The sequence below is a fragment of the Astatotilapia calliptera genome, chromosome 6 (genome assembly GCF_964374335.1).
Source record: "Astatotilapia calliptera chromosome 6, fAstCal68.1, whole genome shotgun sequence".
Taxonomy (NCBI): Eukaryota; Metazoa; Chordata; class Actinopteri; order Cichliformes; family Cichlidae; genus Astatotilapia; species Astatotilapia calliptera.
This window is the reverse complement of record NC_137427.1, coordinates 16,964,507-16,988,014: the sequence shown is the minus strand read 5'-3', so window position 1 is coordinate 16,988,014 and position 23,508 is coordinate 16,964,507. Positions and strand designations below refer to the sequence as shown.

The 23,508-nt window shown below is 39.9% G+C and overlaps 2 protein-coding genes across 5 annotated transcripts in view; both read left to right on the top strand.

The window, feature by feature from the left end:
• The first annotated feature begins 78 nt into the window (after positions 1-78).
• rhot1b (ras homolog family member T1) lies at positions 79-15,720 on the top strand. 3 transcript variants are annotated; one of them, XM_026170598.2, is made up of 20 exons: positions 79-443; positions 3,116-3,174; positions 3,336-3,417; positions 3,520-3,563; positions 3,650-3,703; positions 3,864-3,916; positions 4,995-5,103; positions 6,179-6,280; positions 6,417-6,515; positions 6,621-6,729; positions 6,823-6,943; positions 7,141-7,225; positions 7,698-7,843; positions 8,387-8,487; positions 8,634-8,764; positions 9,164-9,247; positions 10,926-11,048; positions 11,158-11,360; positions 12,935-13,057; positions 14,504-15,720. In XM_026170598.2, exons 1-20 carry the CDS (start codon positions 407-409, stop codon positions 14,619-14,621), a joined length of 1,983 nt encoding a protein of 660 aa, XP_026026383.1. In that variant the 5' UTR covers positions 79-406; the 3' UTR covers positions 14,622-15,720. The 3 variants fall into 3 exon arrangements, with proteins under 3 accessions (XP_026026383.1, XP_026026385.1, XP_026026384.2); XM_026170599.2 differs by lacking the exon at positions 79-443 and adding an exon at positions 617-635; XM_026170600.2 differs by lacking the exon at positions 12,935-13,057.
• A 5,007-nt stretch (positions 15,721-20,727) lies between these two features.
• rhbdl3 (rhomboid, veinlet-like 3 (Drosophila)) overlaps positions 20,728-23,508 on the top strand; it is a 72,888-nt gene continuing 70,107 nt past the window's right edge. Inside the window, exons 1-3 of one of the 2 annotated variants that reach the window (XM_026170592.2) lie at positions 20,728-21,291; positions 21,489-22,032; positions 22,605-22,628. In XM_026170592.2, the coding sequence (XP_026026377.1) occupies positions 21,892-22,032; positions 22,605-22,628 (165 nt within the window). In that variant the 5' untranslated portion in view covers positions 20,728-21,291; positions 21,489-21,891. The remainder of the gene's footprint in view (positions 21,292-21,488; positions 22,033-22,604; positions 22,629-23,508) is intronic. The other variant, XM_026170594.2, reaches the window with a different exon arrangement.

The following is a 23,508-nucleotide window of genomic DNA, read 5'->3' as shown; positions in this document are numbered from 1 at the left end:
TTTTACATGACTTTTTGTTTTGTTTTTAAGTGTTGCGCGAGCTCATCTCGGCTTTACGCACTCAGCTGACCCGAGGAGGGGCGTGGCCGACAGCTAGCAGCCGATGGTGTTGTAACAGTCAAGTTTGTGTGGTTATCTGGCTGTTCGTGTGAGCTCCCTGCTGGCTGTGTGACAGTATGCACGGTAGAGTACAGTAAGAAAGAAGAACAGCGTTTTGTAGGGCTCTCTCTAACCGTGTGGAGTTTGCGTTGAAGCTGAGCAGACGGGGGCTGAAATGCGAACGTAGCTGTTAGCAAGCGAGCCAGGCCGCGTAGAAGTGGCTGGCTGTATCCTTCATCCAGACAGACAGGAGCATAAATGTTGCACACAGACCGGTCTGCCGACGTGGTTGACGACGCCGGGGAAGATGCGCAAAGACGTGAGGATATTATTAGTGGGAGAGCGTAAGTAAGGCTTTAGATAAAGCTGTGTTTGCAGTGTGTTTGTAGACTGCAGAGTCAGCCTTTTAGTGCACACTTTGAATTGCACTGCTGCTGCCAGACAGCTGGACATGTGATGCTGAGCAGTGTCTTCATCACGATGAGCTCTGTATTTGTTTCAGGCCACTCGTTCTGCAACTGCTTTGTGCTTTAGAGGTCTGTATGTGTTATTGGAGCTTATCTTGGCCATGCTATCCCCCACTGTAGCTTTTTAGAGCAGTTAGGCGGATAATTTCTTTTCTATTATTCACCTAACCTCAGTTTACCACTTTGATGGTGAACACTCTTGATGGTATTGCAATCTGATTGCCCTAATTTCACATGTACTCTACAGTATACATCAGAGGTGGGACCAAGTCATTGTTTTGCAAGTCTCAAGTAAGTCTCAAGTCTTTATCCTCAAGTCTCAAGTCAAGTCTCAAGTAATGTCAGGCAAGTCAGAGTCGAGTCTCAAGTCACTGGTGTAAAAGTCCGAGTCAAGTCACAAGTCTGAAACTTTGAATTTCAAGTCCTTTCGAGTCTTTAAAAAAAAAATAATGAAAAAATAATGTTGCAGTTATGCTAAATGTAAATATTAGACCATGTAATTTTAAAATCTGTGTTTTTCTCAACACATGACAAAATAGTGAACTTAGAAAATATACACAAATTGTGAAATTGCACCTCTTTAAAATGCAGCTCAATTAAACCTAGCTCCAAGAATAATTTTCACCGACAGTTCTGAGATAAGCTGCATGTTATTCTTGGATGCGGTTGTAGGACCGGCTTTAAAATCGCATGACAAAAATATCATACACATTTAAAAAAACTGCATCACCAACGTGGCCTGGACAACATTTGCTAGTTAGATGAAGTCAGCTATCTCATCGTAGCATATTTATATGCATATTTATAATCATACGGTTCTTGGAGTGAGTGCATACACTCATGAAGTTTAGTAACTTCAGGTCACTGCAACAAGCCCAGGTACAGCTTACCGCCGGATGGATACAGGACCTTGAAATGCACCGTGTAGAACGAAAGACCATCGTATGTATCATAAGTTTACCAGTCTCACAAATTGTTGTCATAAATACACATTCCTTAACCGTTTATTAATAGGACCTTTGAGCTCAATGGTAATTAATTAGTAGTGGAAATAATTTCTGGTAGCATCACAGAAATGTAGCAGTGACAATAATACTGTATGCTGTAATCGTACTGGGCAATTAGTGATACAAAAAACCTGTTTTATCCTGTGAATAAAAGTACATGTTTTTGTCAATGTACCATAATAACAGAAGCGAAACGCAATATTGTGTCAGGACAATTCACTATTTATGCACAATAAATAAAGGAGCATAGCGCCACAATTTCTGTTCAGCGCCAGACTTGCTTGTAACCTATATCACCAATTATGTTATGAAAATGACGTATTAACTACTAAAAAACACTGACCTTCGTGTAAATGCTTGGAGCAGACTAACCTGTGAGCTGGAGTGTTCTTTCTCTTCAACGACATAATCCGATAACAACCGATCTCTTTACCCGTCGGCTTCCCGTGGCTGTCATGCGACCGGCTATTGCAGTTAATAATACAACGGCTTCTTGACATTTTTGTGTTTCTTTTTATCGCTGTATAACTGATTTTAATTGAAAGCCTGCGTGCGCTAGTACCGCTTGCCACGAGTTCCCAGAATCCTTTGCGGTTCTACCCGTGAATGACGTCACATTTTCAATCTCTATATAATATGCATGTTAAATTTTATATTTGGGGTAAAATATCAAGTCTTTTCAAGTAAACCGGTTCAAGTCCAATTCAAGTCCCAAGTCATTGGTGTAAAAGTCCAAGTCAAGTCACAAGTCTTAGAACATTTTTTCAAGTCAAGTCTAAAGTCATAAAATTAATGACTCGAGTCTGACTCGAGTCCAAGTCATGTGACTCGAGTCCACACCTCTGGTATACATGTGAATTCACTGCACTTTGCATCTATCTATCTATCTATCTATCTATCTATCTATCTATCTATCTATCTATCTATCTATCTATCTATCTATCTATCTATCTATCTATCTATCTATCTATCTATCTATCTATCTATCTATCTATCTATCTATCTATCTATCTATCTATCTATCTATCTATCTATCTATCTCCTTGAAAGTTGGGTTCTATCAGGTAACATCACAGCCTTTCAAGCATCTGAATTATTGGAATGTGATGGGCTTTGTTTTACACATTGGGGTTATGTCTGTGCAGGAAGAAGTACTTTGTCTCCACACGTTTTCTCAGTTTCAGGCTAAATACAGTACTTAACAGTCTGGTATATGCTCTTTGTACTCCTGCGTATTCCATTTTTTTATTGTTATTTTATCTGATATCTGACTGGTGGTCATCTTTGAGTTTCAGAAGAGGTGCATCCAGTGATTGGCAACTTTCTCTTTGCACAAGAAATGACAGACTTCCAAAGTTGCTCCCATAAAGTGGGACATCTGGTGTCCTCAAAAATGAAGGCTAAAATTGATGGGTCACACATCTAACCTGTATTTTCTTAAACATCTACAGAAACGTGTCTCAGTAATAATAATACATTATGCTTATGAGTAATGAGGGTTTGCTAAACACACTAAATATGTCTCCTTCTCTCCATCTGCAGCCAAGGTGGGGAAGACCTCTCTCATCATGTCACTGGTCAGCGAGGAGTTCCCAGATGTGGTATGAATGCATTCCTGTTTTGCCAGAAACTTAATCACTTAATAATTTAATGTTACTGTACCCATCTGGGATTAAACGTGCCCACTATTCACCTTATTTTGCATTGATTTGACTGTGCTATTTACGCTCTGTAGCCAGCTCTAAACATCTCTGTATCCCAGGTTCCCTATCGAGCTGAAGAAATTACCATACCGGCTGATGTTACACCGGAGAGAGTTCCCACACACATTGTGGATTACTCTGGTATTTGAAGGAACATTACTTTGTGTGTGTGCGTGTGTGTTTTATAAATAAAGAATTGGCGCATCCTTGTTTTACTTAAGCAAGCTCATCTTCCCTCCACAGAGGCAGAGCAGACGGATGAGCAGTTATTTCAGGAGATTTCCAAGGTGAGTCTGTGGATTTTGCTTTGCTCAGTGAAAAGTTTTCGGGTTCATGTAAAAGCTTAATGCTTATGTGTTGATCTGTCCTGTAGGCAAATGTGATTTGCATTGTCTACGCTGTCAACAACAAGAAGTCTATAGAGAAGGTGAGCTCCTCTGCTGCCAGAATTTCCATATTTAGTTTGTATATCAGCTGAACTGTATAATATGTAAGACTCTGGTGTGACAGCGTGATACTAAAGAATTGGGTATCATGTCTCTCTGAACTGAGAAAATCTTTTATCGTATCTACTTGTGTTTTCATAGGTGACGAGCCACTGGATCCCCCTCATTACAGAGAACACAGACAAGGACAGCAGGTACATACAGAAATATTCTGGGCTTTTGTTTTCCACCAAATATAAGAAGAGAGTGGGATCAGATTCTCAGTTTGTGCAGTTGTGTGTGACAGGACAGGCAGCTGCAAAATATTAGGTCCTGTAGCAGGAAGCCAAACCTGGTAATTTTCAAGTAGTGGTTAATGTAATGACCTACACTCCCAGGATGATTATTTGGTTTTGTTTTTTTTTTCCCCCTTACAGTGTCTTCACTCTAAGCAAAAAGCAGCAGTAGAAGTGTCACATTTCACACAAGCAGGTTCACCAAAAAAAGAACTGATATGTATACTCACTGGTCACTTTATTAGGTACACATTGCTAGTACTGGGTTGGAGCCAGTCAGAACTACCATAGCTCTCCCTGGTGTAGACATTCCTCAGCGATTTGCATCTTGTCATTATGGCGTCACACAGTTGCTGCAAATCCATCATGTGACTCCTCCCTTTCACCACATTCCAAGGGTGCTCTATTAGACTGAGATCTAGTGACTGTGAAGCTTATTTGAGAGCAGTGAACTCAGTGTCAAGTGTTCAAGAAATCAGTTTGAGACAATTTGAACTTTGTGACTAGAAGCAGCCAACAGAAGACGTGGTCATGAAGGGATGGACATGGAAAAATACCCAGGTGGCTGAAGTGTTTAATCGATGCTCAGTGGGTACTAAGGGGCCTAAAAGTTTGCCAGCAAAATTACCCTCACACCTTTACATCACCACCAGCGTCTTTGGTCAGCGGTTGCTGTTGTTTAAGTGCTTTATACTGTTGCCTTTCTGCTGATGTTTGAAACACTGGTAATTCTTCTCTGACCTCTTGCATCAACAAGGCCTTTTCATCCAAAGATCTGCCAGTTTTCTCTGTAAACCCTAAAGATGGTTGTGTGGGGAAAATGCCACAAACTAGATTCACATGTCTAAATGCATGGTGTTCCTGCCGTGTGATTGGCTGATTAGACATTTGTGTTAAAAATAATTTGAACAGGTATACCTAATAAAGGGGCTAGTTGGTGTATATCAAGCAGTTATTGTCTGTTAATCACTTTGCTTTGTGGTGTTGACATTTTCAGGGTTCCCCTGATCCTGGTGGGGAACAAGTCTGATTTGGTGGAGCACAGCAGCATGGAGACCATACTTCCCATTATGAATCAGTACAGTGAGATAGAGACTTGCGTTGAGGTGAGACAGTCACCACTCTTATTGCTGCCACCATTTCTCAACAATAAAACACAGAATGGCAGATTGCAAGAACAATCATCTGCTTAGATTCAAGTATTTAAATAGTTTGCTTCAGACAGTGGACATCAGTACATTCTTCTATTTTGTGCTGAACCTAAAGAGGAAGAAACACAACAGAGTTAATAACAATTAATTACAATGACCTTTGTGCAGAAACTTCCATCTTTACAGGAACAAAGAAGAACGGCATTTTTTTCTCTTAATAATGACATCCACACTTTAGCCATTGTTGCTTTTAAGGGATCTTAACAGACATGTCATTTAAACAGTTAAACAATTAAAGTCTTGCGGATGTTAATATAGAAACAGAGTTGCTGCAGTGTGATTGGCTAACTTGATATTTAAGTATAAACTAGGGAGGATAACAGCCTAAAGATAATCTTTGCCACTTACAGTATATTGACTATTGTTGTCTTGCTTGTAAACACTGACCTAATTTGGCCTGTTGCATTTGTGTGAGTGATGCCTTTTGGTTCCCTTTTTTAATTCTTCCTGAAAATAGTGGTATTTCTGCATAAGTATTTAAATCTAGGAAGTCAAACAACTGTAAAGGGTCACGAGTTTAAGCCATAACCTGTTTAGAACTTTGAATTCAGCACGAATTCAACTCCTCGATATGAAAAACCAAAAAACCCTCACCAGTTTCTACCAAGTTTGCTTTCTGTTGAAGTTAGTTCACTACCTCCTGACACCTGTGGGGGTTTTTTTCAGTCTGTTAATTGGACCGGGCGCGCCGCTCAGACAGATCACGTGTGTTAATAGCCTGTCTGGCAACTACTTAGTCACCAAAATACACACACACACACAGGTAGGTAAATAGGGATGACCCTTTGCTGACTGGACTGTTTGCTCACAGTGCCGCATATAATACTTATGAGATCAAGAAGCCTCACACTGCGTATTAATGGGGCTTTCAAATGAACCACTTCGATACCAGAACTGCATTACAGCACTGAACAGAGTGTCTGTGTGTGTGCACATGTGTGCACATTTTCTTCTTCCTTGTTGTTTATAGTGTTCAGCAAAGAACCTGAAGAACATCTCCGAGCTTTTCTACTATGCTCAAAAGGCAGTTCTCCACCCCACTGGTCCCCTCTACTGTCCAGAGAAAAAAGATGTAAGGATAAATGTACACTACATGACTCTTGAGCTGTTTAGTGTTCTGTTTGTTTTGCATTAAGGGCTGGATTTGAACTCTTAGCAGAACCTGCTTTTGTTTAAAGAACGTTTGATGTGTGTCCCTGATTTTTCAGATGAAGCCACTTTGTGTAAAAGCTCTCACTCGAATCTTCAAAGTGTCAGACCTAGATAACGATGGTAATCTCAACGACAACGAGCTCAACTTTTTTCAGGTAAACTGGTTAAAATAGAATATCCAGGCGGTCTTTATTGTTCCCTCCTTTCGGTGGGAGACGCTGAGCTAATTCAGATAACAACATTTGCCTGTCTGCCCATAGCGGACGTGCTTCAACACCCCGTTGGAGCCTCAGGCGTTAGAGGATGTAAAAAATGTGGTGAGGAAGAATTTAATTGATGGCGTGTGTGACAACGGCCTCACTCTTAAAGGTAGGAGTGATGGGACGTATTTCTGATCCTTATGTATATACAAGCTCGCCTCACAGTGGGATTCCTGAGATCTATTTATTTTTTCCTCTCCAGGATTTTTGTTTCTCCACACGCTGTTCATTCAGCGAGGACGCCATGAAACAACCTGGACAGTACTCAGGCGATTTGGATATGATGATGACCTCGAGTTAAATCAGGACTATCTCTTCCCTCCGTGAGTTTTACTTTGACATCTAAGCAACTAAAATCTGCTCCTGCTCTTGCACCTCATTATATTTCCATTCGTCTGTTGGTTTGTGGCACTCTGTTGAATCATTTCCTTCCGTATTTGCTTGTTTGATACATTTTGTAAATATGCTTGCATTTATTTTATGTGTTAAATATGAATAAATGTTATTTCTCCCTCTCTAGGTTGAAAATTCCCCCAGACTGCACTACTGAGCTCAACCATAATGCCTACCTCTTCCTCCAGAGCGTCTTTGACAAACACGATAAGGTACAGTCCTGTATATCTGGTTCTGTATTTATGTTGGCCTTCACCCTGATGAGACACAAACAAGAAGTTGCTGATTGACATTTAGGAAGGCACTTTCCCACAGTCAAGTGTGACCACCTGCTGAGGTGTGATGTAACTCCTTGCAGCTGAGGAGGGATTGGCAGGGAGAATTAGCCATGAGGTTAGACGAGTCAAAGAGTGAAAGTGACAGCTTGTGTCAAGATCTGCTTTCTCTCATAGTGATTAGTGTCCTGCTGTGAATGTGTGCCTTCAGTCTGTCATGTTTGTTTTCTCAGGTAGAAGTGACAGCCAGCCAGCTTAGGCCATTCTTTTTCTGAAGTCTATCAAACTAGAGCAGTTTGTTCAGTGTACATTCACCCACAAAATCCCACAGGAAATTATTCCTGCCACGAGCACCCTGTTCGTTATTTAGGTGTAGCTGTACACAGTAACTGATCCTTGTGTCTGTTAGGACCGTGACTGTGCCTTGTCACCAGAGGAGCTGAGGGACTTGTTTGATGTTTTTCCCTACATGCCCTGGGGGCCAGATGTCAATAACACAGTTTGCACTAATGACCAAGGCTGGATCACCTACCAGGGGTATCTCTCACAGTGGACGTAAGTAGGCATTAAACTGGTGTCCATGTTTATTTGTTTCTGCTTGTTGATTGCTCCGATTGACTGATCAGCCACAACAATAAAACCACTGACACCTGTACAGAAACCTTTGAAACTGGCATTTACAAGGACACAGTGTAAACCAAACATATCCCTAAAGTAATGTTCCTCCCCGGTGGCAATGGTCTCCCACTTCCAGTGCTTTTCACCACACTCTAAAAAGCACTGACAGGAGAGAGCATAACAAAGAGTCCAAAGTTTTCATGTGGCATCTGAATTGAGTAAGCTATCTGCATGATCTGTCAGGGAAAGCCCAAATAATAGAGGTCCCACCCCACAGCACTTACAACCCTACAGCCAAATTCTGATACAGGAACGTCCTGTGTCCTTGCCCTGATGGGTCAGGACAATTCAGGGACACAACGAAGAACTATTTAAATAATAAACTGATGATTTTAATATTGTCATTTAAATATAAAATAATATTAGTTACATTACTGTATATGAGTTCATGTGTCTTAACTTCAGCTGCCTTTTGTTCAGGTTAACAACTTATCTGGATGTCCAAAGATGTTTGGAGTATTTTGGGTATCTTGGTTACTCAATAATTGCTGAGCAGGAGTCCCAAGCTGCAGGAATAACAGGTAAACTCTACCATGTAATCCTCATTTAATCACAAAACTGTTTTAAGAACAGTTAAATGGTGTAGTTGACTCTGTTGGACTGTGCACAGCAGCTGTCTGAACTGATCCTCTGGTACTTGTGTTTGTATGTGGTTTCCTTCGTGCAGTGACCAGGGATAAGAAGATTGACCTGCAGAAGAAGCAGACCCAGCGCAGCGTCTTCCGCTGTAATGTTTTTGGAGACATTGGCAGTGGCAAGAGTGGCTTCCTACAAGCCTTTCTGGGTAGAAACCTCATGGTAAGCAGAACTAAGCACCAGCTCAGCCATCCACTACACCAGCATTGCAATAGCTATAGAATGAGCAGTGCACATAGGCATGCAGTAACATATTGAAGAGGTATTCAGAAAGGTGTTTTGCATGTTTGTGGGGTGTATTATGTGAGAGGCTTAGATTCGGCTGCCTGAACTGGATTTCAGGCTTTGCCATAAACATGTTTTGCTTTACCCTGACTGACGTGTTTACTCTGAGACACAGCAAGTATCAAAAAAAAGTTCCAGTAAAAAGGTTTATTTAAATGCCTTAACTCTGTACATTTGGGATTATGTCAATATATATATTTTTGCATTGCTGCATGTATTGAAAATGTCATTCACATCATGTTTTAATTAACGCCAGATCCTCTTCTGTCTTCTCAGCGCCAGAAGACCATTAAAGAGGAGCACAGATCCTACTATGCCATCAATACAACCTATGTTTATGGCCAGGAGAAATACCTTCTCGTGAGTATCAAACACACTGCTTTAATCATTAATGAAAACACATGACGGCACATATATCTTCTATCCTTGCAGTGTGGACACTGTCTTCCAGGCAGATTTTTTTTTTTTTAACATAAAGTTACTCTAATTATTTCTCATATTGGGCACTTTAATGTAGCTCCTATACTTTTATTACACATTATGTATGTGCTGACCTTCAGTAACGGTACAAATACATTTTGTACTGTGCATGTACCGCTGTGTCTTGTACGTGAGGTTGTCAACTGTGATCCATGAAGGCCAGCCCAGCTTGAGGTTGGCTGTTCTTAGCTCGCTCTATGTAAGCTTCTTATCATGCTCGCCTAATGCTTTTGTCAAGCCAGCATTTGTACTTGCTTAACAAAGGCATTAGCACTGCTGTGCCTATTTTGACAAAGTGCAAGCACAGTGCATGTGCTGTAGGGATACAGAGGAACAGTTGTTGTAAAGTTGTAGGCAAAATATCAAATACCATAGCAAACTGGCTTCTTTTAGATGGCAACATTTAGCAGATGAAACTCAATAGTTGAAATGGTATTGATTTGCACATTGACTGCACTGTTTGTTTTGACACTGGTTAAAGGACCTTTAAAAGGTTCACCCTCCAGGGTGGATTCCACTCCCTCTGTCCTGGCATCCATAGTGAAGCACAACAACCCTGTTTGTCTTGGCACTTATAGGCAGCTGGAGAACAAATAATTAATGAGTGTGATTCACTCTGTTGTACTTGGATGGTTGTGTGCTTCTCATCACTTTGGTTTTCATCACTGTGGGTTGGTTTTTAAACTGGTTAGATACTTACTGTACAGTAGTTAACTAAAAGTAAGTATCTATCTATCTGACTTTGACCATTTTCCCTCTGTAATGTCATGTGCTTGTGCACTTCTGGGTTGCACTGGTTCTGCTTACAGCACAGCTGCTATTTTTAGATCGCTCCCTGTACAAATTCCTCAACTTGTGTGTCTGCAATTTCATCATGGACATCAAACCTGCACTGAGACAAGACATCAATGTCTGTGTCAAACAGAAACAACAAAGGTCTATGGGGCCCTCTGGTGATCTGGTCATCAGATCTGGAGCACAATGAATGCTCATTTTATTTGTTTTTTGTTTTTTTGTTGTTGTTTTTTCACTTGGTTGCACTCATTAACTTGGCTAGCAGGGTAAGACAGGGACACACAAAGTTGCTGGTCTAAGGGAAACCAGCACTTTGTGTGTCCCTCACCAATGCACTGAAAACACATTTTCTTGTACACTTCTCACTGTGTACGGATTTGTGTCCCTGCAACTTTTACCCTAAAATGAAATTCATTCCAAGAGTTGCTGTTTCCAAACACTAGATGAACTCCAACGCACCTCCTAGAGACACAAATTTTAAAAACTGGAATTCTAGGAAGCAATTGAAAAATGCCAGCAGCACTGCCGAATGAGATCACATTAAACTGAGTCAAACTCAGCATCTAACATAAAGTCCACACACATTCTACAAACTATTTAAGCAACTGTGACCACTAGGGATGTGCCACCTTGAAGTCAAATTAAAGGAACTAAGGTTCAAACTCAGCTGTGTTCCTCTAGCTTAGTGGATTTTAATTAAGAGATTTAGAAAAGAGAGTATTTCCACTTTAACCACTTAATTCTAACCACCTTACCTCTCCAGCTTCACGAAGTGTTTCCTGACTTCGACTACCTGTCTGACTCTGATCTGGCCTGTGACATCGTCTGCCTAGTCTATGACGTCAGCAACCCTTACTCCTTTGAGTACTGCGCCAAGGTTTTCAAGGTAAAACTGTTTTTAGTGTTCACATTGTACCAAAACACAGATGTTTGTCCACTTAAAACAAAAGACCACCACAGCCATAATCATTCATTAACGAGTCTTTCTCCTTCAGCAATACTTCATGGACAGCAAGACGCCATGTATGATGATTGCAGCAAAGTCAGACCTGCCAGAGGTCAAGCAGATGTATGGCTGCAGTCCTCTGGAGTTCTGTCGGAGGCACAAGATGCCCCCGCCTCAGTCTTTCACTTGTAACGCAGCCTCAGCACCCAACAGAGACATCTACACCAAACTTACCACCATGGCTATGTATCCGTAAGTATGCAGAAATTTGAAACATCAACCTGACTGTAAATGTGATACTTTGTTACGAGTCACATTTTCAGATTAGATTCCCGAAAGGGTAAAAAGGTAACTAAGAACATAGTGAATTGTATTTAATTCAGAGAAATCCAATTATTTATTAGTGCTAACGGAAGTTATCCCACTTAGCTGTCTTGTCTGTTATTGGAGGGCATTGTCTGAGTTTTAATTGAAGTGCAGCTTTAGTTTCGCAGCTCTGAGATGAGCTTAGCTGACAAATTAGAATGAGAAGATTTGTGGAAAATATGTTTTTCTTCATGATATCCTGTTTTTATTTTTTCTATTTATATATTGTTAACCCTTTAACTATGATATAAGGATATGATGAGTATAAATCATCACCCAGAAGAGGAAGATTTATATGCATTTATTAACTGCAGATGTAATCTCATAGTTTTCTTGTTTCCTGCAAATGATTACATAAATCCTATATTATTTATGTTTGGTAATTTTTATTAAAGCTGTTGGTGCTGGATGAGGTTTTTAATACAATTTAGAGCATTCTTTATATCTCCCTCGGGTCTGGAAATGCAGACCGACAATATAGTCCTCTAAATCCTTCGCTCTGGCTCCAAACATAAGTTTTAGAGGATGTTGTGGTCTGAGGTGATGAAGTAGCTGAGTCACAGTTCTCGTTTGCTGCTGTAAAAGGAGGCAACTTGCAAAGTTTTAATTGTGTTTCCTGTAGTCCTTGAGGATTTTCTGCCCTTTAAGACCCAACTGTAGAAATAAATCTGATGAATCATAGAATACTCCCCCCCCCATATGGTTAAGATTAGTCTGACAGTTTAAATACAGAGCTGTACTCTGTGTAATATTCCCAGGTCCCCTCTGGGGATGGTCCTGCTGTCTGCAAGTGTCAGTATTTGTCATCATGCGCCTCACTCGACACGCATTAATGCACTTCACTGGTCTCTGGACATGTTGCTTTTAGTCTGATGCCACTGTGTTTTCCACTGTGGATACACGGGCCTCCTGCTGAGCTGTAATAGTGATCTCTCCCTGAGCATCACACTCATGCAATCAGTCAGGCTTCACTTTACTGTCAACGTAAATCACCTCGCTGCACGTTGTGCTATTATACGATTGCACAGAGACTTTAATCTTGAGGAGGTCAACTTTATTGTCTGAGATTCAAGTGTTTAAGCTGGAGGCGCCTCCATTGCCAATGCCTTTTCTAGTGACGGTTTCAGGTAGATTGAGATTTGTTTTTTGCTTTTATCACTGTTTCTGTTTTCTCAGGTTTCTTAAAAATTCTTTAATTTGCTTGAATTTTCTTTTCTTTGTTTTTGTAGAAATAATATTTAAAAGATCAGCATATTAGGTAACATTTTCTTTTTCTCTCAAAAGGAGAAACATTTAGCCTTTTATCAAGCTGCTTCTCTTGTGATCTGAACTACACTGGAGCCTTTTAATGGTGGCGGCCTCTTTCAGCTTTTAACTTTGTTTTTGTTTGTCGTATGTGTCCTGTTTGTCTGTATGTTTGTTGGCGTGTGTGCGTGTACGTACCCTGTGTCTCTCCTCAGCCACGCCCGGCTGCGCTGCATGTGCACTTGTAACCGGTGCACATTCTGCTTGTGTCAGAACTTCCTCAACTCTGAGCTGCTGCAGACGGTCAGGGCCAAACTCTACGCTGTCGTACTCCGAAGGTCTCTTACAAACTTCTCTTATCTTTGTTGACGTGTTGGCGTTTATCATTTTTATGTTTTTCACGTTTTCATTCTTAAGCTGCTTTTTTTTTCTGTGGCATCATCATTTGTAACACAGCAGCAGACCCGGCTGGTTGCACCAAAGGGACCAGTTCTTTCCCGTTAATTCTTAATCGCCAAATTCGAGGATGGTGGTGAACCTTAACTCATCCATGCAAAAACCTCATATCCTCATTCCTATACAAATGTACAGAAAATATTCGATTTGCTCAATATTAGTAACTTTCCTCTGGAGCAACATGAGCCTTCAGTGTTGCTGTAGATCTGTTTAAATGCTTCTCACGGCATATATGATGCTTGCTTCTGTCTAATCTGATTTTGTTGAAGTTCCAGTCTTTCATACTTTATTTCTTATACTGCATTTATACTGCTGTTCTGTAATGAAGAATAGAAAGGCCATTAAGTTTACTCGCTTTCCCTCTACAGTCCTTTTTAGTTGTCCTCATTTTGCTCATTCTGTTTTTTCATCTCAATCTTGATACTGCTTTCTTTTTTTATAAAGACTTCATCATCATCATTTTTTTCCCAGTGTTTGACTTCAATCTGATTGTCATTCTGTTGGTATCAGCTTTGCATATGTCACTGTGCCTCAGCCGTCTCATCTAACAGAGTTGTCACAACTCATTTCTGGTCTCGCTGTCTCATGCATCCGTAACTATAAACCTCTAAGTCCCTCATCTGTTTGACTGGCTTTTGCTTCAGCGTCTCAATATGTCACAGCTCTCTGCTTGTTCTGTCATCCGCTCATCAATATTTTCTCAATGTTCATTTCTATGCGATCCTTCTTTACAACTAATGTCACTGCTTATTTGATCTGTTTGTCACTTTTATTGGAAAGTTGAGAGCTAATCGGGGAAGAGAAATAGTTTAATTTTTGTTTCGATGTTAAAGAGGATGAGATGTCTGTGAGTCACTTCTGTCCTAGTGATGAATTATCTGTGATCCTGTTCACACTTAGTTTTAAAATGCATCATCTTGGGTGATCAGTCACAAGTTGACGGCGTTAAATCCAGATGTAATAACCCAACAACAACACACGAGTCACTCAAACAACCTGCCCGGGTTGTCTGGGAGAAACTTAGCCGCATGTCTTTTGTAGTGTAGTTTCCTACTTAAATCAGTTTAACTCAGTGGTTTTTCCCATGCTCATCCACCACAGGCGTACCGGTCATATAGTCAGTAACACGATGTGAGTTAAATCGGACACCATGAATACACATGATGGCGACAAATGTAACTACATCTTAGCTGTTTTAACCCAGTCGCACAAAAATGAATTTTAAAGCCAAGTGAAAACAGGGTTGTATGATACGGAAAATCAGTTGTTTTTTTTGTTTTTTAACTCTTTACATATGTCTCTACACTCTGCATCCCTCTATTTAACAGACACGTTAGCCAAGCGGACCTGAAGAGCTCGACCTTCTGGCTGAGAGCGAGCGTTGGAGCCACAGTGTTTGCAGTGCTGGGATTCGCCATGTACAGAGTGCTGCTCAAAACGCGGTGATCCTTCAGCATTCAGTCCAGCCCTCACTACCCGGGGTACATAAAAGCTAATTTGACCAGTCGGAAGTTTTGATTTTCCTGTTTTCATTGAATTAACTTTATGGAAAATCACTCATAATTCTGTTGTTTAATAAGCCCCGTTTAAAAAAAAAAAAAAAAAAAAAAAAAAAAGAGATTTATGTGCAAATAAGCAAACATTTAGGTTTTGTTTTTTTGCATTTTCATTTCTGTTTCTCTTTGGGGACGATACAAAGAAATATTTAATTTTCTACCAAATGCTAATTTGCTCAATCTGTCCTGTGCAAATAAAGATAATATATTTATATGAAAAGAAACAAGGTTGATTAGTCATACTGAGTTACGTAAAAAGCTATTTTTTTTTGGTTGCTTGCTGATATGATGAACAATTTAGTGTCACTTTCAGTACGATAAGGCTTGTGATGTGTACCATATGCAAGTAATTCTTTAGAAGAAGATGTAAATACTGTATATAGCGTAGACTATGTGTACGTTTGATTTATTTGTGTCTAAAAGGCCACTTTTGAGTCACATTTCAGCACTGACTGCAGAGCTATTAACAGCACAATCTTTCATCATTATCACCTGGCAGAAATGAGGATTTCCTTTAATGGCCAAATGCCTGGATGCACATTATTTTTTTTAATTTTATTTTTTAAATGTTTGCTTTATTTTTTTTATTTTTTGTTGCTACCCGAGCGGATCAAGATTATATCAGTGGAAGTGAATGTGTGAAACGAAAGGTCTGCTGCGCTCTCTCATGTCTTCCTATGTTGGTCACTTTACATTTTATCTGTATGTATGCAAGTACTTGTCATAAAGTTTGCATGCTTCAAACTTTTTGATGACAGTTCAGTGTTTTAAGAATTATTGTAGCCCAACGTCTTCACAGCTTCTCCTCATTGCTTGTAAAGTCCCCAAAATCGAGGACTCGCTGATCTCTCCTGGTTACAAAAGGTGTAATAATTTTCTCTAGATGCTCATTTTCAACCACATGCAGCTACTTGCTTCACTGCTTGGTTTCTGTATTCATTCATCCCTGCCTTTCCAAGAGTTTACATTGAATAAATATATCTGAACAATGTGGTGTACTGGAGTTATTTTATTCAAAGATTTTCTTTTTTTGAAAGTTGTTATCTCCCAAAGACTCCGTTATTTATTCACAACTAATTAAATTATTGAAAAACAGTAACTTTATTCATGCTTTTATATTCAGGATGTTTACTACACTATTAACTTTCCTCTTGTCCTCTTCTGGGCCTGTCTTTCTCCAGATTATATTCGGTATGCAACAATTTGGAAATAAGGTTTACCTTAACACAAGAGGGCAGCGTTGCTTAAAAAAAAAAAAAATCTCCATCAGTGGCTAAAACCAGATTGTGAGCCATACAGTCTGATTCTGACTCAAGACTGTCCATGTTTATATTTTTATATATATACACACACACGGTGTTGCGGTTATCGACATAATGTCTTGGCTTATTAAATCCAGTTTTGCTCTTCAGCAAGTGGTCCTCTCCCTAAATTGAGAACAACTCATTCTGTGCAGTGAAATACAAGTTAGAATTAGTGCTCATCATTCTGACTCATTTAAAATTTAACAGAATTATAATGATGAAAAATCTCTGCAGGCTTTTTTGGGCTTTGGTAAAAAAATTTGCGTATTTTTTGTAACTATTTGGAATAACTTCATGAGGAATGTGGTGAAGGGCTTTTCTCCCAGAATGTTTTAAAGTGAGACCCAGTACTGTGTTAAAGTAGCATCTCCCTACACCCCAGAAGAGGCTTAAACTGAACCATAATTTATCCTAGATTTATTAAATAAGAGACGCTGAACTTCTGAAGTTATCTTCCAGACCTCTGGAAAATGTATAAATCCTTTGAGATGTGTTTAGCATCATAAACTGCATAAGGACAGAAACCAGAGGTTGCTGGAAGTTTCTAAATAATGAAGTAGAGCTTCTTGGTGAATTTGATCCATTGCAGATGACTGAACCCCACAGGATTGATTTCACAATACGCAGCAATATCTCATGCTGTATGCTTCATTAGTTATTCCCCCAGTCATCCGCTGTGAAATGTTGGCATATCACAGCCCACTGAAAACTTTAAACTCCATTTAAAGGGAAACTTAGAAATCACTACTTGTCTTTAGAGACTACTTTGAGGCAGCCTTCCTTTGACTGCTTTTTTCTGGTTGGTGTCTCATCTTCATTGTGGAAGGTACTTTTCTATGTCTCTGTGAACAAAGCTCGATGTGCTGTCTTTTTGTCTGCTGCGGCTCTGCAGAGAGCGCCAGTTATTGCTCTCTGAGAAACTTGAATCGTGAGAAAACCTGTCTTTGCTTAGAATAACAGCCTTACTTCTTACTCTCTAGCTGTGATGTCTCCTACTGAAAACCTGATCGGGCTGTGGCTTAGAAAATTTCAATATTTTTTTCTCAAATTTTTTGTTTTTCTACAAAGTTTGAAAAAAGCAAAATTTATACTGTAAGTAATTTAAAGTCCTACAAGCATGGATGGATGGATGGATGATTTTAATTACCAGGTAATTAGCAGGTAATTCAGTTTTTTTAAGCAGAAAAATAAAGTAATATTCTGCATGTTTTAGGGAAAGGGCCATATTATGAAGTGGCTTAGGCAACCAACCAAAGACAACCAATGATATACAACATCAGATTCAACATACTTACATATCGACCAATGAGGCACCAGCAAGAATTAGCTGGGCATATATTAACCACCTAATTAATGTGAACCACAACATTTGAACTGTTGACTGTCATATGTTTTACCCTGGTGACTGGTCAAACACTCTAAGTCACTCCATAATCTGCATAGTTGTATATTTAATGTTGTTGCTAGTTTTTCAGCTAAAATAACTAAAGATACTCACTACTTGAAGTCACATACAGTGTAGTTTATTTCTTCTTTACTGTAAAATACCTGAAGTTACTTGCTACCCAAAATTACAATCAAAATGTTTCTTCCTTCCTGTAAAAACCCAAATTAGTACCACCTTATCCCAGTGCACTTTCTGGTATGTATTTCAGAATAAACTACATTGAAATTCCTGGGAGTTTCCGTTTAAATCTCTGGGAATTTTAGTTTCTATTAATTACTACTGTTTTAAAGTCTTTAAGTCTTTTTTCTTATATATATTTTTATATATTTATATATTATATAAAAAGATAACAGATTTGTGATGTTCTTGGTTAAAGCAAATGAATAAATGAGTGAAATAACTTCTGCCATTAGTTCAAATGTCTAGCTAAAATTAATGTGCTTGTATACATTTTAAATAGCAGACTAGTTATAGCAACAGATAATATGAAGTTAAATAAAAAAATAGTGTTTTCTACAGCAGACAGTGGTCATAGTAGCTAAAACTACTCAATAATGGAAACTTTTTAAAACACTTAACCTAATTAAACTTAGTCAGCATCTGTTACTGCAAGTATGGGATATGCAAAATACACAAACAAATAAATAAATGAATACAAAACATAAAAATGGAGAGAAGAAAAACAACATTTAAATAATTAACAATCAATGAGTCCATCACTGATTCACTCAGTCACTTTAATTTCAGTGCAAATAAACACTTTCACACCATCAGGAATGGTGTTAATAAAGAGCAGTTGGTGCCTGCAAACAGCCCTGAGCTACACGGATGCGAAAAGAAAGTGATACAGTTCAGGTCTTCATTTATAGATGAGCTAAGTTCCCCCACATAGCAGGTGTTTTTCTAACCAAACATCTTGTCTCTCTCTGTTTCTTCTTCACACTCTCTTTCCTCATCACCTCTGTCCTTTCCCTCTGTCTCTTGGGTTACAGCTCTTCAGCTGATGTTAACACATGACCTGTGAAAGCCACCTCAAAGCTGGTTTTGTACTTGTTTTAAATGGAAATTCCTGGGCTGTCTGCAGCTGTTGAGACAATAAGTTTGCCGGTTCTCTGGTGTCTTTTATGATTTTATGCCTGGTTTTATAGTTGAAAAGATCAATTCTGGCTGAGCTTTACAATAAGACAGGGTGTCATGAAAAAGTAGTTACCACCTCCTTGATTTCTTAGGTTTTTGCATATTTGTCACAATTCAGTGCATCGTCAGCCTTGTGTGAAAAACAAATTTCCCACAATTAACTGTGATTATGCATGTTTGTTTGAAAGCTGACTTTAATTTCATTAGCCACACTGAAGCCTAATTAAAGCCACTTAAACAGAATCTTTCTGACAAAGTGAAGCAGGTAAAAGATCTCAAAAAGCATCATGCCACAATCTAAAGAAACAGCTGAGAATCAAAGTCATTGACATCAATCCATCTAAAAAAGCGTTTCATTTTTATAAGGCTCTGGGACTCCAGCGAACCACAGAGACAGCCATTATCCAAACTTTGTGAACCTTTGTGAAGTAGTGAAGCTTCCCAGCAGTGCCCATCCTACGACAATGACAACAACAGAGACTCAATGACAAATCAAAGAAACCAGAACAACATCTAAAGAACTGCAGGCCTCACTTGCCTCAGTTCAGTGTTCACAATTTAGCAACAAGAGAGAAGTGCACATCCATGGGAGAGATCCAGTATGAATAAATCACTAGTGACCAAAAAGAACACAAAGGTTCATCTCAGATTTGTAAAAAACCCATCAAATGTTTTGATGATTCCCAAGGCTTTTAGAAAATATTCTGTAGACTGAAGAGACAAATGCTGCTTTATAAAAAGAACATCATAAAGTCAAACATGGTGGTGGTAGTGTGATGGTCTGGGGCTGTGTTTCTGCTTCAGGATATAAATAGAAGTGCAAATCAGATCGTAAGGTGTCGCTCATGCATCTGCTTCACCTGCACGGAGATGGTCATGTGAGGTAATGAAGAGTGAATTATTTGTGCAACCTACAGTAAGTTCAAAAAACTGCCATTAAACTTTTTTCTCTCCAGTGCACAAAAAGCACAAAATAAGAATACAGAATCTCAACACTGGGTCTGGTGACCTTTGACCAATTATTCTGTTTTCCTCCTTTTTTAAGCAACATGACAAAGTTCATCTTTAATCCCACGTTGTTGTGTGGGAGTCAGGGAGAGACCCCCAGGGTTAAAAATATCAACTGGTCATATGGTTACCATGGTAATGCGAACACGAAGTACCTGGGGGAGGTTTACTTGATGGATACTGATCAACCCACACACTGCAGACCACATAATTTCTCCTCATACATGGCTTCCACCCAACTATTATGTTTGTTTGATGTCTCCTCAGGTAATTGGTATGTGTTTGTCTGAGGTGGGGCCCCTGCTTTTTGTAGCTGCGGGCTGGAGGGGACATTTTATATCCCTCTAAATAAAACGGAATTTATAGCTTTGGACACTCCCTCCTTCCCGCTTTTAGACTGAAGCGATTTTGTATGCTGTTTTTTGGGGCATGATTAATTAGTGTTTATAGCACAATAGAGCTGTATGCCAAGTGCTTGCTTACTGTTGTGTTGAGTTTGTCTTCGAGATTTTTTTGGAATCTTTACCTTGAAATAAAATCGTGAATGTAGACTTTTACAGTAATTTTGTGCTATAAAAATAAAGTTAAATGAATGGACTGTTTTAGATTAGATGGATCAGACCAAACGTGAAATGCTCACTCTAGCTGCAAATATTAACAGGGAAATGTTGAACCAAGATACTATGTCTGTAGTTTTTATTTGAGCATATGGTGGGACATTAAGCGAGGGTCCTCCCTTAGGAAATGTTAAGTGTCATAAACTTAACTTTATGAATTTCTTCACCAGTGTATGCATGGAAAACAAAACACATAGTGGATTACAATGCAGTGATTCTCTCTGGTATTCTCCATCATTTTTAAGAGTAATTGTCAGCTTTTGGCGCATAATTACCTTTACCTCAGAAGATTCTGTGGTTAAACCTTATTTTTGCATGAATATTTTATGCTTAATATTTATATTTTGGGAGCAAATTGCTTAAGAACAAACACCTGCCTGCTCCAGAAGTATTCTTTGCTTAGTAATGTTATCGTGTTTTCCCAAAATAAACCATCTGCTTCCTTAATGTTTTACGGAGAGGAAGAGATTAGGGCAAGTGCATGTTCTAATTGTTGGGTGGATGGGGCTTGTCTTTTGGGTACAGCTGTGCTCGACAGCTACAAAAGTCTTTTAAAACAAGACTTTTCCACAAACAATACAAATAAAAATAAGTAAAAAATAAAAAATGAGCATGTTGTATTCCATATGGTCACACTTAAGCAGTAAAGATGAACACAAGTCGTTACGATCGTGCACAAATCACCCTAAACCCCACGAGCCAGCGACAGCCAGCTGCTCGCTCAGGGAGCCGGAGTTCCTCGAAACCCCCGAGAGGCAGTGGCTGGTGATCCCTCCTCACCGCCGGCCAAATCTCTCCCTTTCTCCCTCCCTTCCCTTATCTCTCCGCCCCCACCTTCCCTCTCTTCTTCACTCCCTCTGTGCCTGGAAGGACGTATGCGGATGGAGCAGAGTCGCGGCGTCTCCTGGAGCTGATCCAACCATCCCGTCTGAGGCGGTCGTTTTGTGCCCCCCGCCCCCTAGTGAGGTTTCTTGCACGGCGCACGGTGGAGAAACCAGACGGCCTTTCCCGCTCTGCGCCGTCGACCGGCAGAAAACAGCGTGCCAGGTAACGTGACGCACCACAAAAAAGAAGCTGGAACATAACTGAACTTCTCTCCCAGTGTGCCATGTGCCCACGCTTCTGAAGTAGACTTTTACCTCTGCCCGGAGAGGCCATACGAGACTTCATAGGTCGATGTCGTCATCCCTTTTCAGGGTTTCATGTTGTTGTCACTACTGATGATGTAATTATTTTTTTTTCAGTTGGATCTGCGTTCTGCTGCTGCTGCGTCGCACCTCTCGAAGTGAGAAGACTCGCTCTGCCAATGTGCGTCCCCAGCATCGCAAACTTGGATCGTCGCCTCTTTTCGCGGAAAGACTCATCTCCACCTCTGAAAACCTTTTGTCACTGCTGACTAACGATGTATTGACAAATTGTGTGACACTGTATGGATACTTTTTTTTATCCCCTAACTGGCTTTTACTAAACTGTCAGACGTCAACTTCTCCCTTGCGGATGAAGCTTTGCTTGCTCTGTCTATGTGAAAGTGCGTCGGGCATAACCGGAGTGCGCACACGTTTAATTCATCGCGGCGGGAGCATGGGATTTTAAACTACAGCATGTGGAGTCGTTCCTAAGGACCGCATCGCTGCTCTCCGTGGGTGTATGGAGAAGAGCAGCCTGAGAATGACAGGCGGAACCCGGGAGGCGCCGGTGAACATCTCTCCGGCGGTGGCGGCCAACGCAGAAGGCGAGGAGATCGAGGTTTTGGAAAGTACCGAAGTCATCCCAGTGGCTCCAGAAGAAGTAGGTCTACACAATGTGGCGTCAAGTGAACACATGACCCCTGTAACCTTTTGACATTTTCACAGTTATGAATCAGGACCTTCAGCTTCTTTTTCTTTGAGCGAAGTTAAACACAGTCCCTCTAAAATTAATTTCAGAAAGTCATTTGTCCCTAAATTCAGTGGCACAACTGACAAAAACAAGCGTTTTACAAAGACACGAGATGGAATTTAAAATACTGTTTATTCTTTTGAGAGCCGAGTTAGTAAAAGCACCCAGCACTTTGCTTCATCTTTTCCAAAGACACACGCTCACAGCATACTACCTTTTACACATAATGAGGCACACTTTTGGTACCTTGTTATCTTTTGCTGCGGCTCATTGACCGTAATGATCAGATAATAGCTGCATGTGATCGCAAGACTGCAATTATGGCAAATGCTTAGTGAAGGAAGCCCTTTTGGCCGAGATTCATCATTATCAAACAGGTGCTTCCCTCCTGTCTGGTACCTGTTTCTGAGTTTATTTTTCTTCCCATCTATTCCTCTTATTCATTGCTTCACACGCTCTTTTTCTCTTTTTACTTGTCTCAGCAATGGAAGTCTCTGTTTGACAAGGTATGTATCACAACCTTTAGTCCTTTAGGCTTGACTTTTCATATGCATGTTTCACTCATCGTGGAACTGTGTTGTCTCTGAAGGTGCTCATCTGTGTGTGAACTGTTGGTGACCTATGTCTTAATCTTTATTATCCGCTCCAAGCAACACAGATATATTAATCTGTTAAAAACGACATTGTCTTGCTTAAAGGTCATGAAACATAGGAAAGATTTAGCAAGATCAGGATTGCAGGATTGCACCAGAGGCAACGATATTTAATATTAAAAACTCCATATTTAGTGCGCTTTAGTGTGAATTGCCCATGGATCATGACCTTATCATTGTAAATGTGCTGTAACAGTGGCTTAATCACTAACAGAAGTGATTTAAACCTGCGCTGGGGGATTTTGCAAACTGGTAAAGGAAATGACATACAAAAGCAACAAAAAAAAATTTAGATTTTAGAAATATGATGCAAATATTTTCTGTTCAGCTATCACAAGTGCCTACTTAATATTTTTTATAGTTTCAAAATACTGCTAAACTTTGATCAGTTCCACAAAAAAGTAGCATCAGAGTTTCGTGGGGTTAATTGACTTGAATCCTGAGTCTTTTTTCCCTCCAGTCCCAGTTTATGAATTAGGATGAGTTGATAAATATATTTTCAGATCAAAATCTTGCCTAGTGCAGCTTTAAATCCTTCGCCCGCTGGGTATGACGGCATAATGTGTAACCAGGTCGAATCGCTGTCAAACCAAACTCGTGGAGAAGAGGGGGCTGTGGTGGTTGTGTCATTAACTGATATCGGCCCCAGTAATACAATTAGGACGATACACCTGGATGGATTGATCTGTGAGTCAGAGCAGTCTTGTAAGAAACACATGCCACCATGCACACA

Coding starts and splice junctions, on each gene's coding strand:
- rhot1b (XM_026170598.2), top strand. CDS start 407: ATGCGCAAAGACGTGAGGATATTATTAGTGGGAGAGC. Junction 7,844..8,386: donor GGGTATCTCTCACAGTGGAC/GTAAGTAGGCAT, acceptor CCTTTTGTTCAG/GTTAACAACTTATCTGGATG. Junction 9,248..10,925: donor GCCAGGAGAAATACCTTCTC/GTGAGTATCAAA, acceptor TTACCTCTCCAG/CTTCACGAAGTGTTTCCTGA.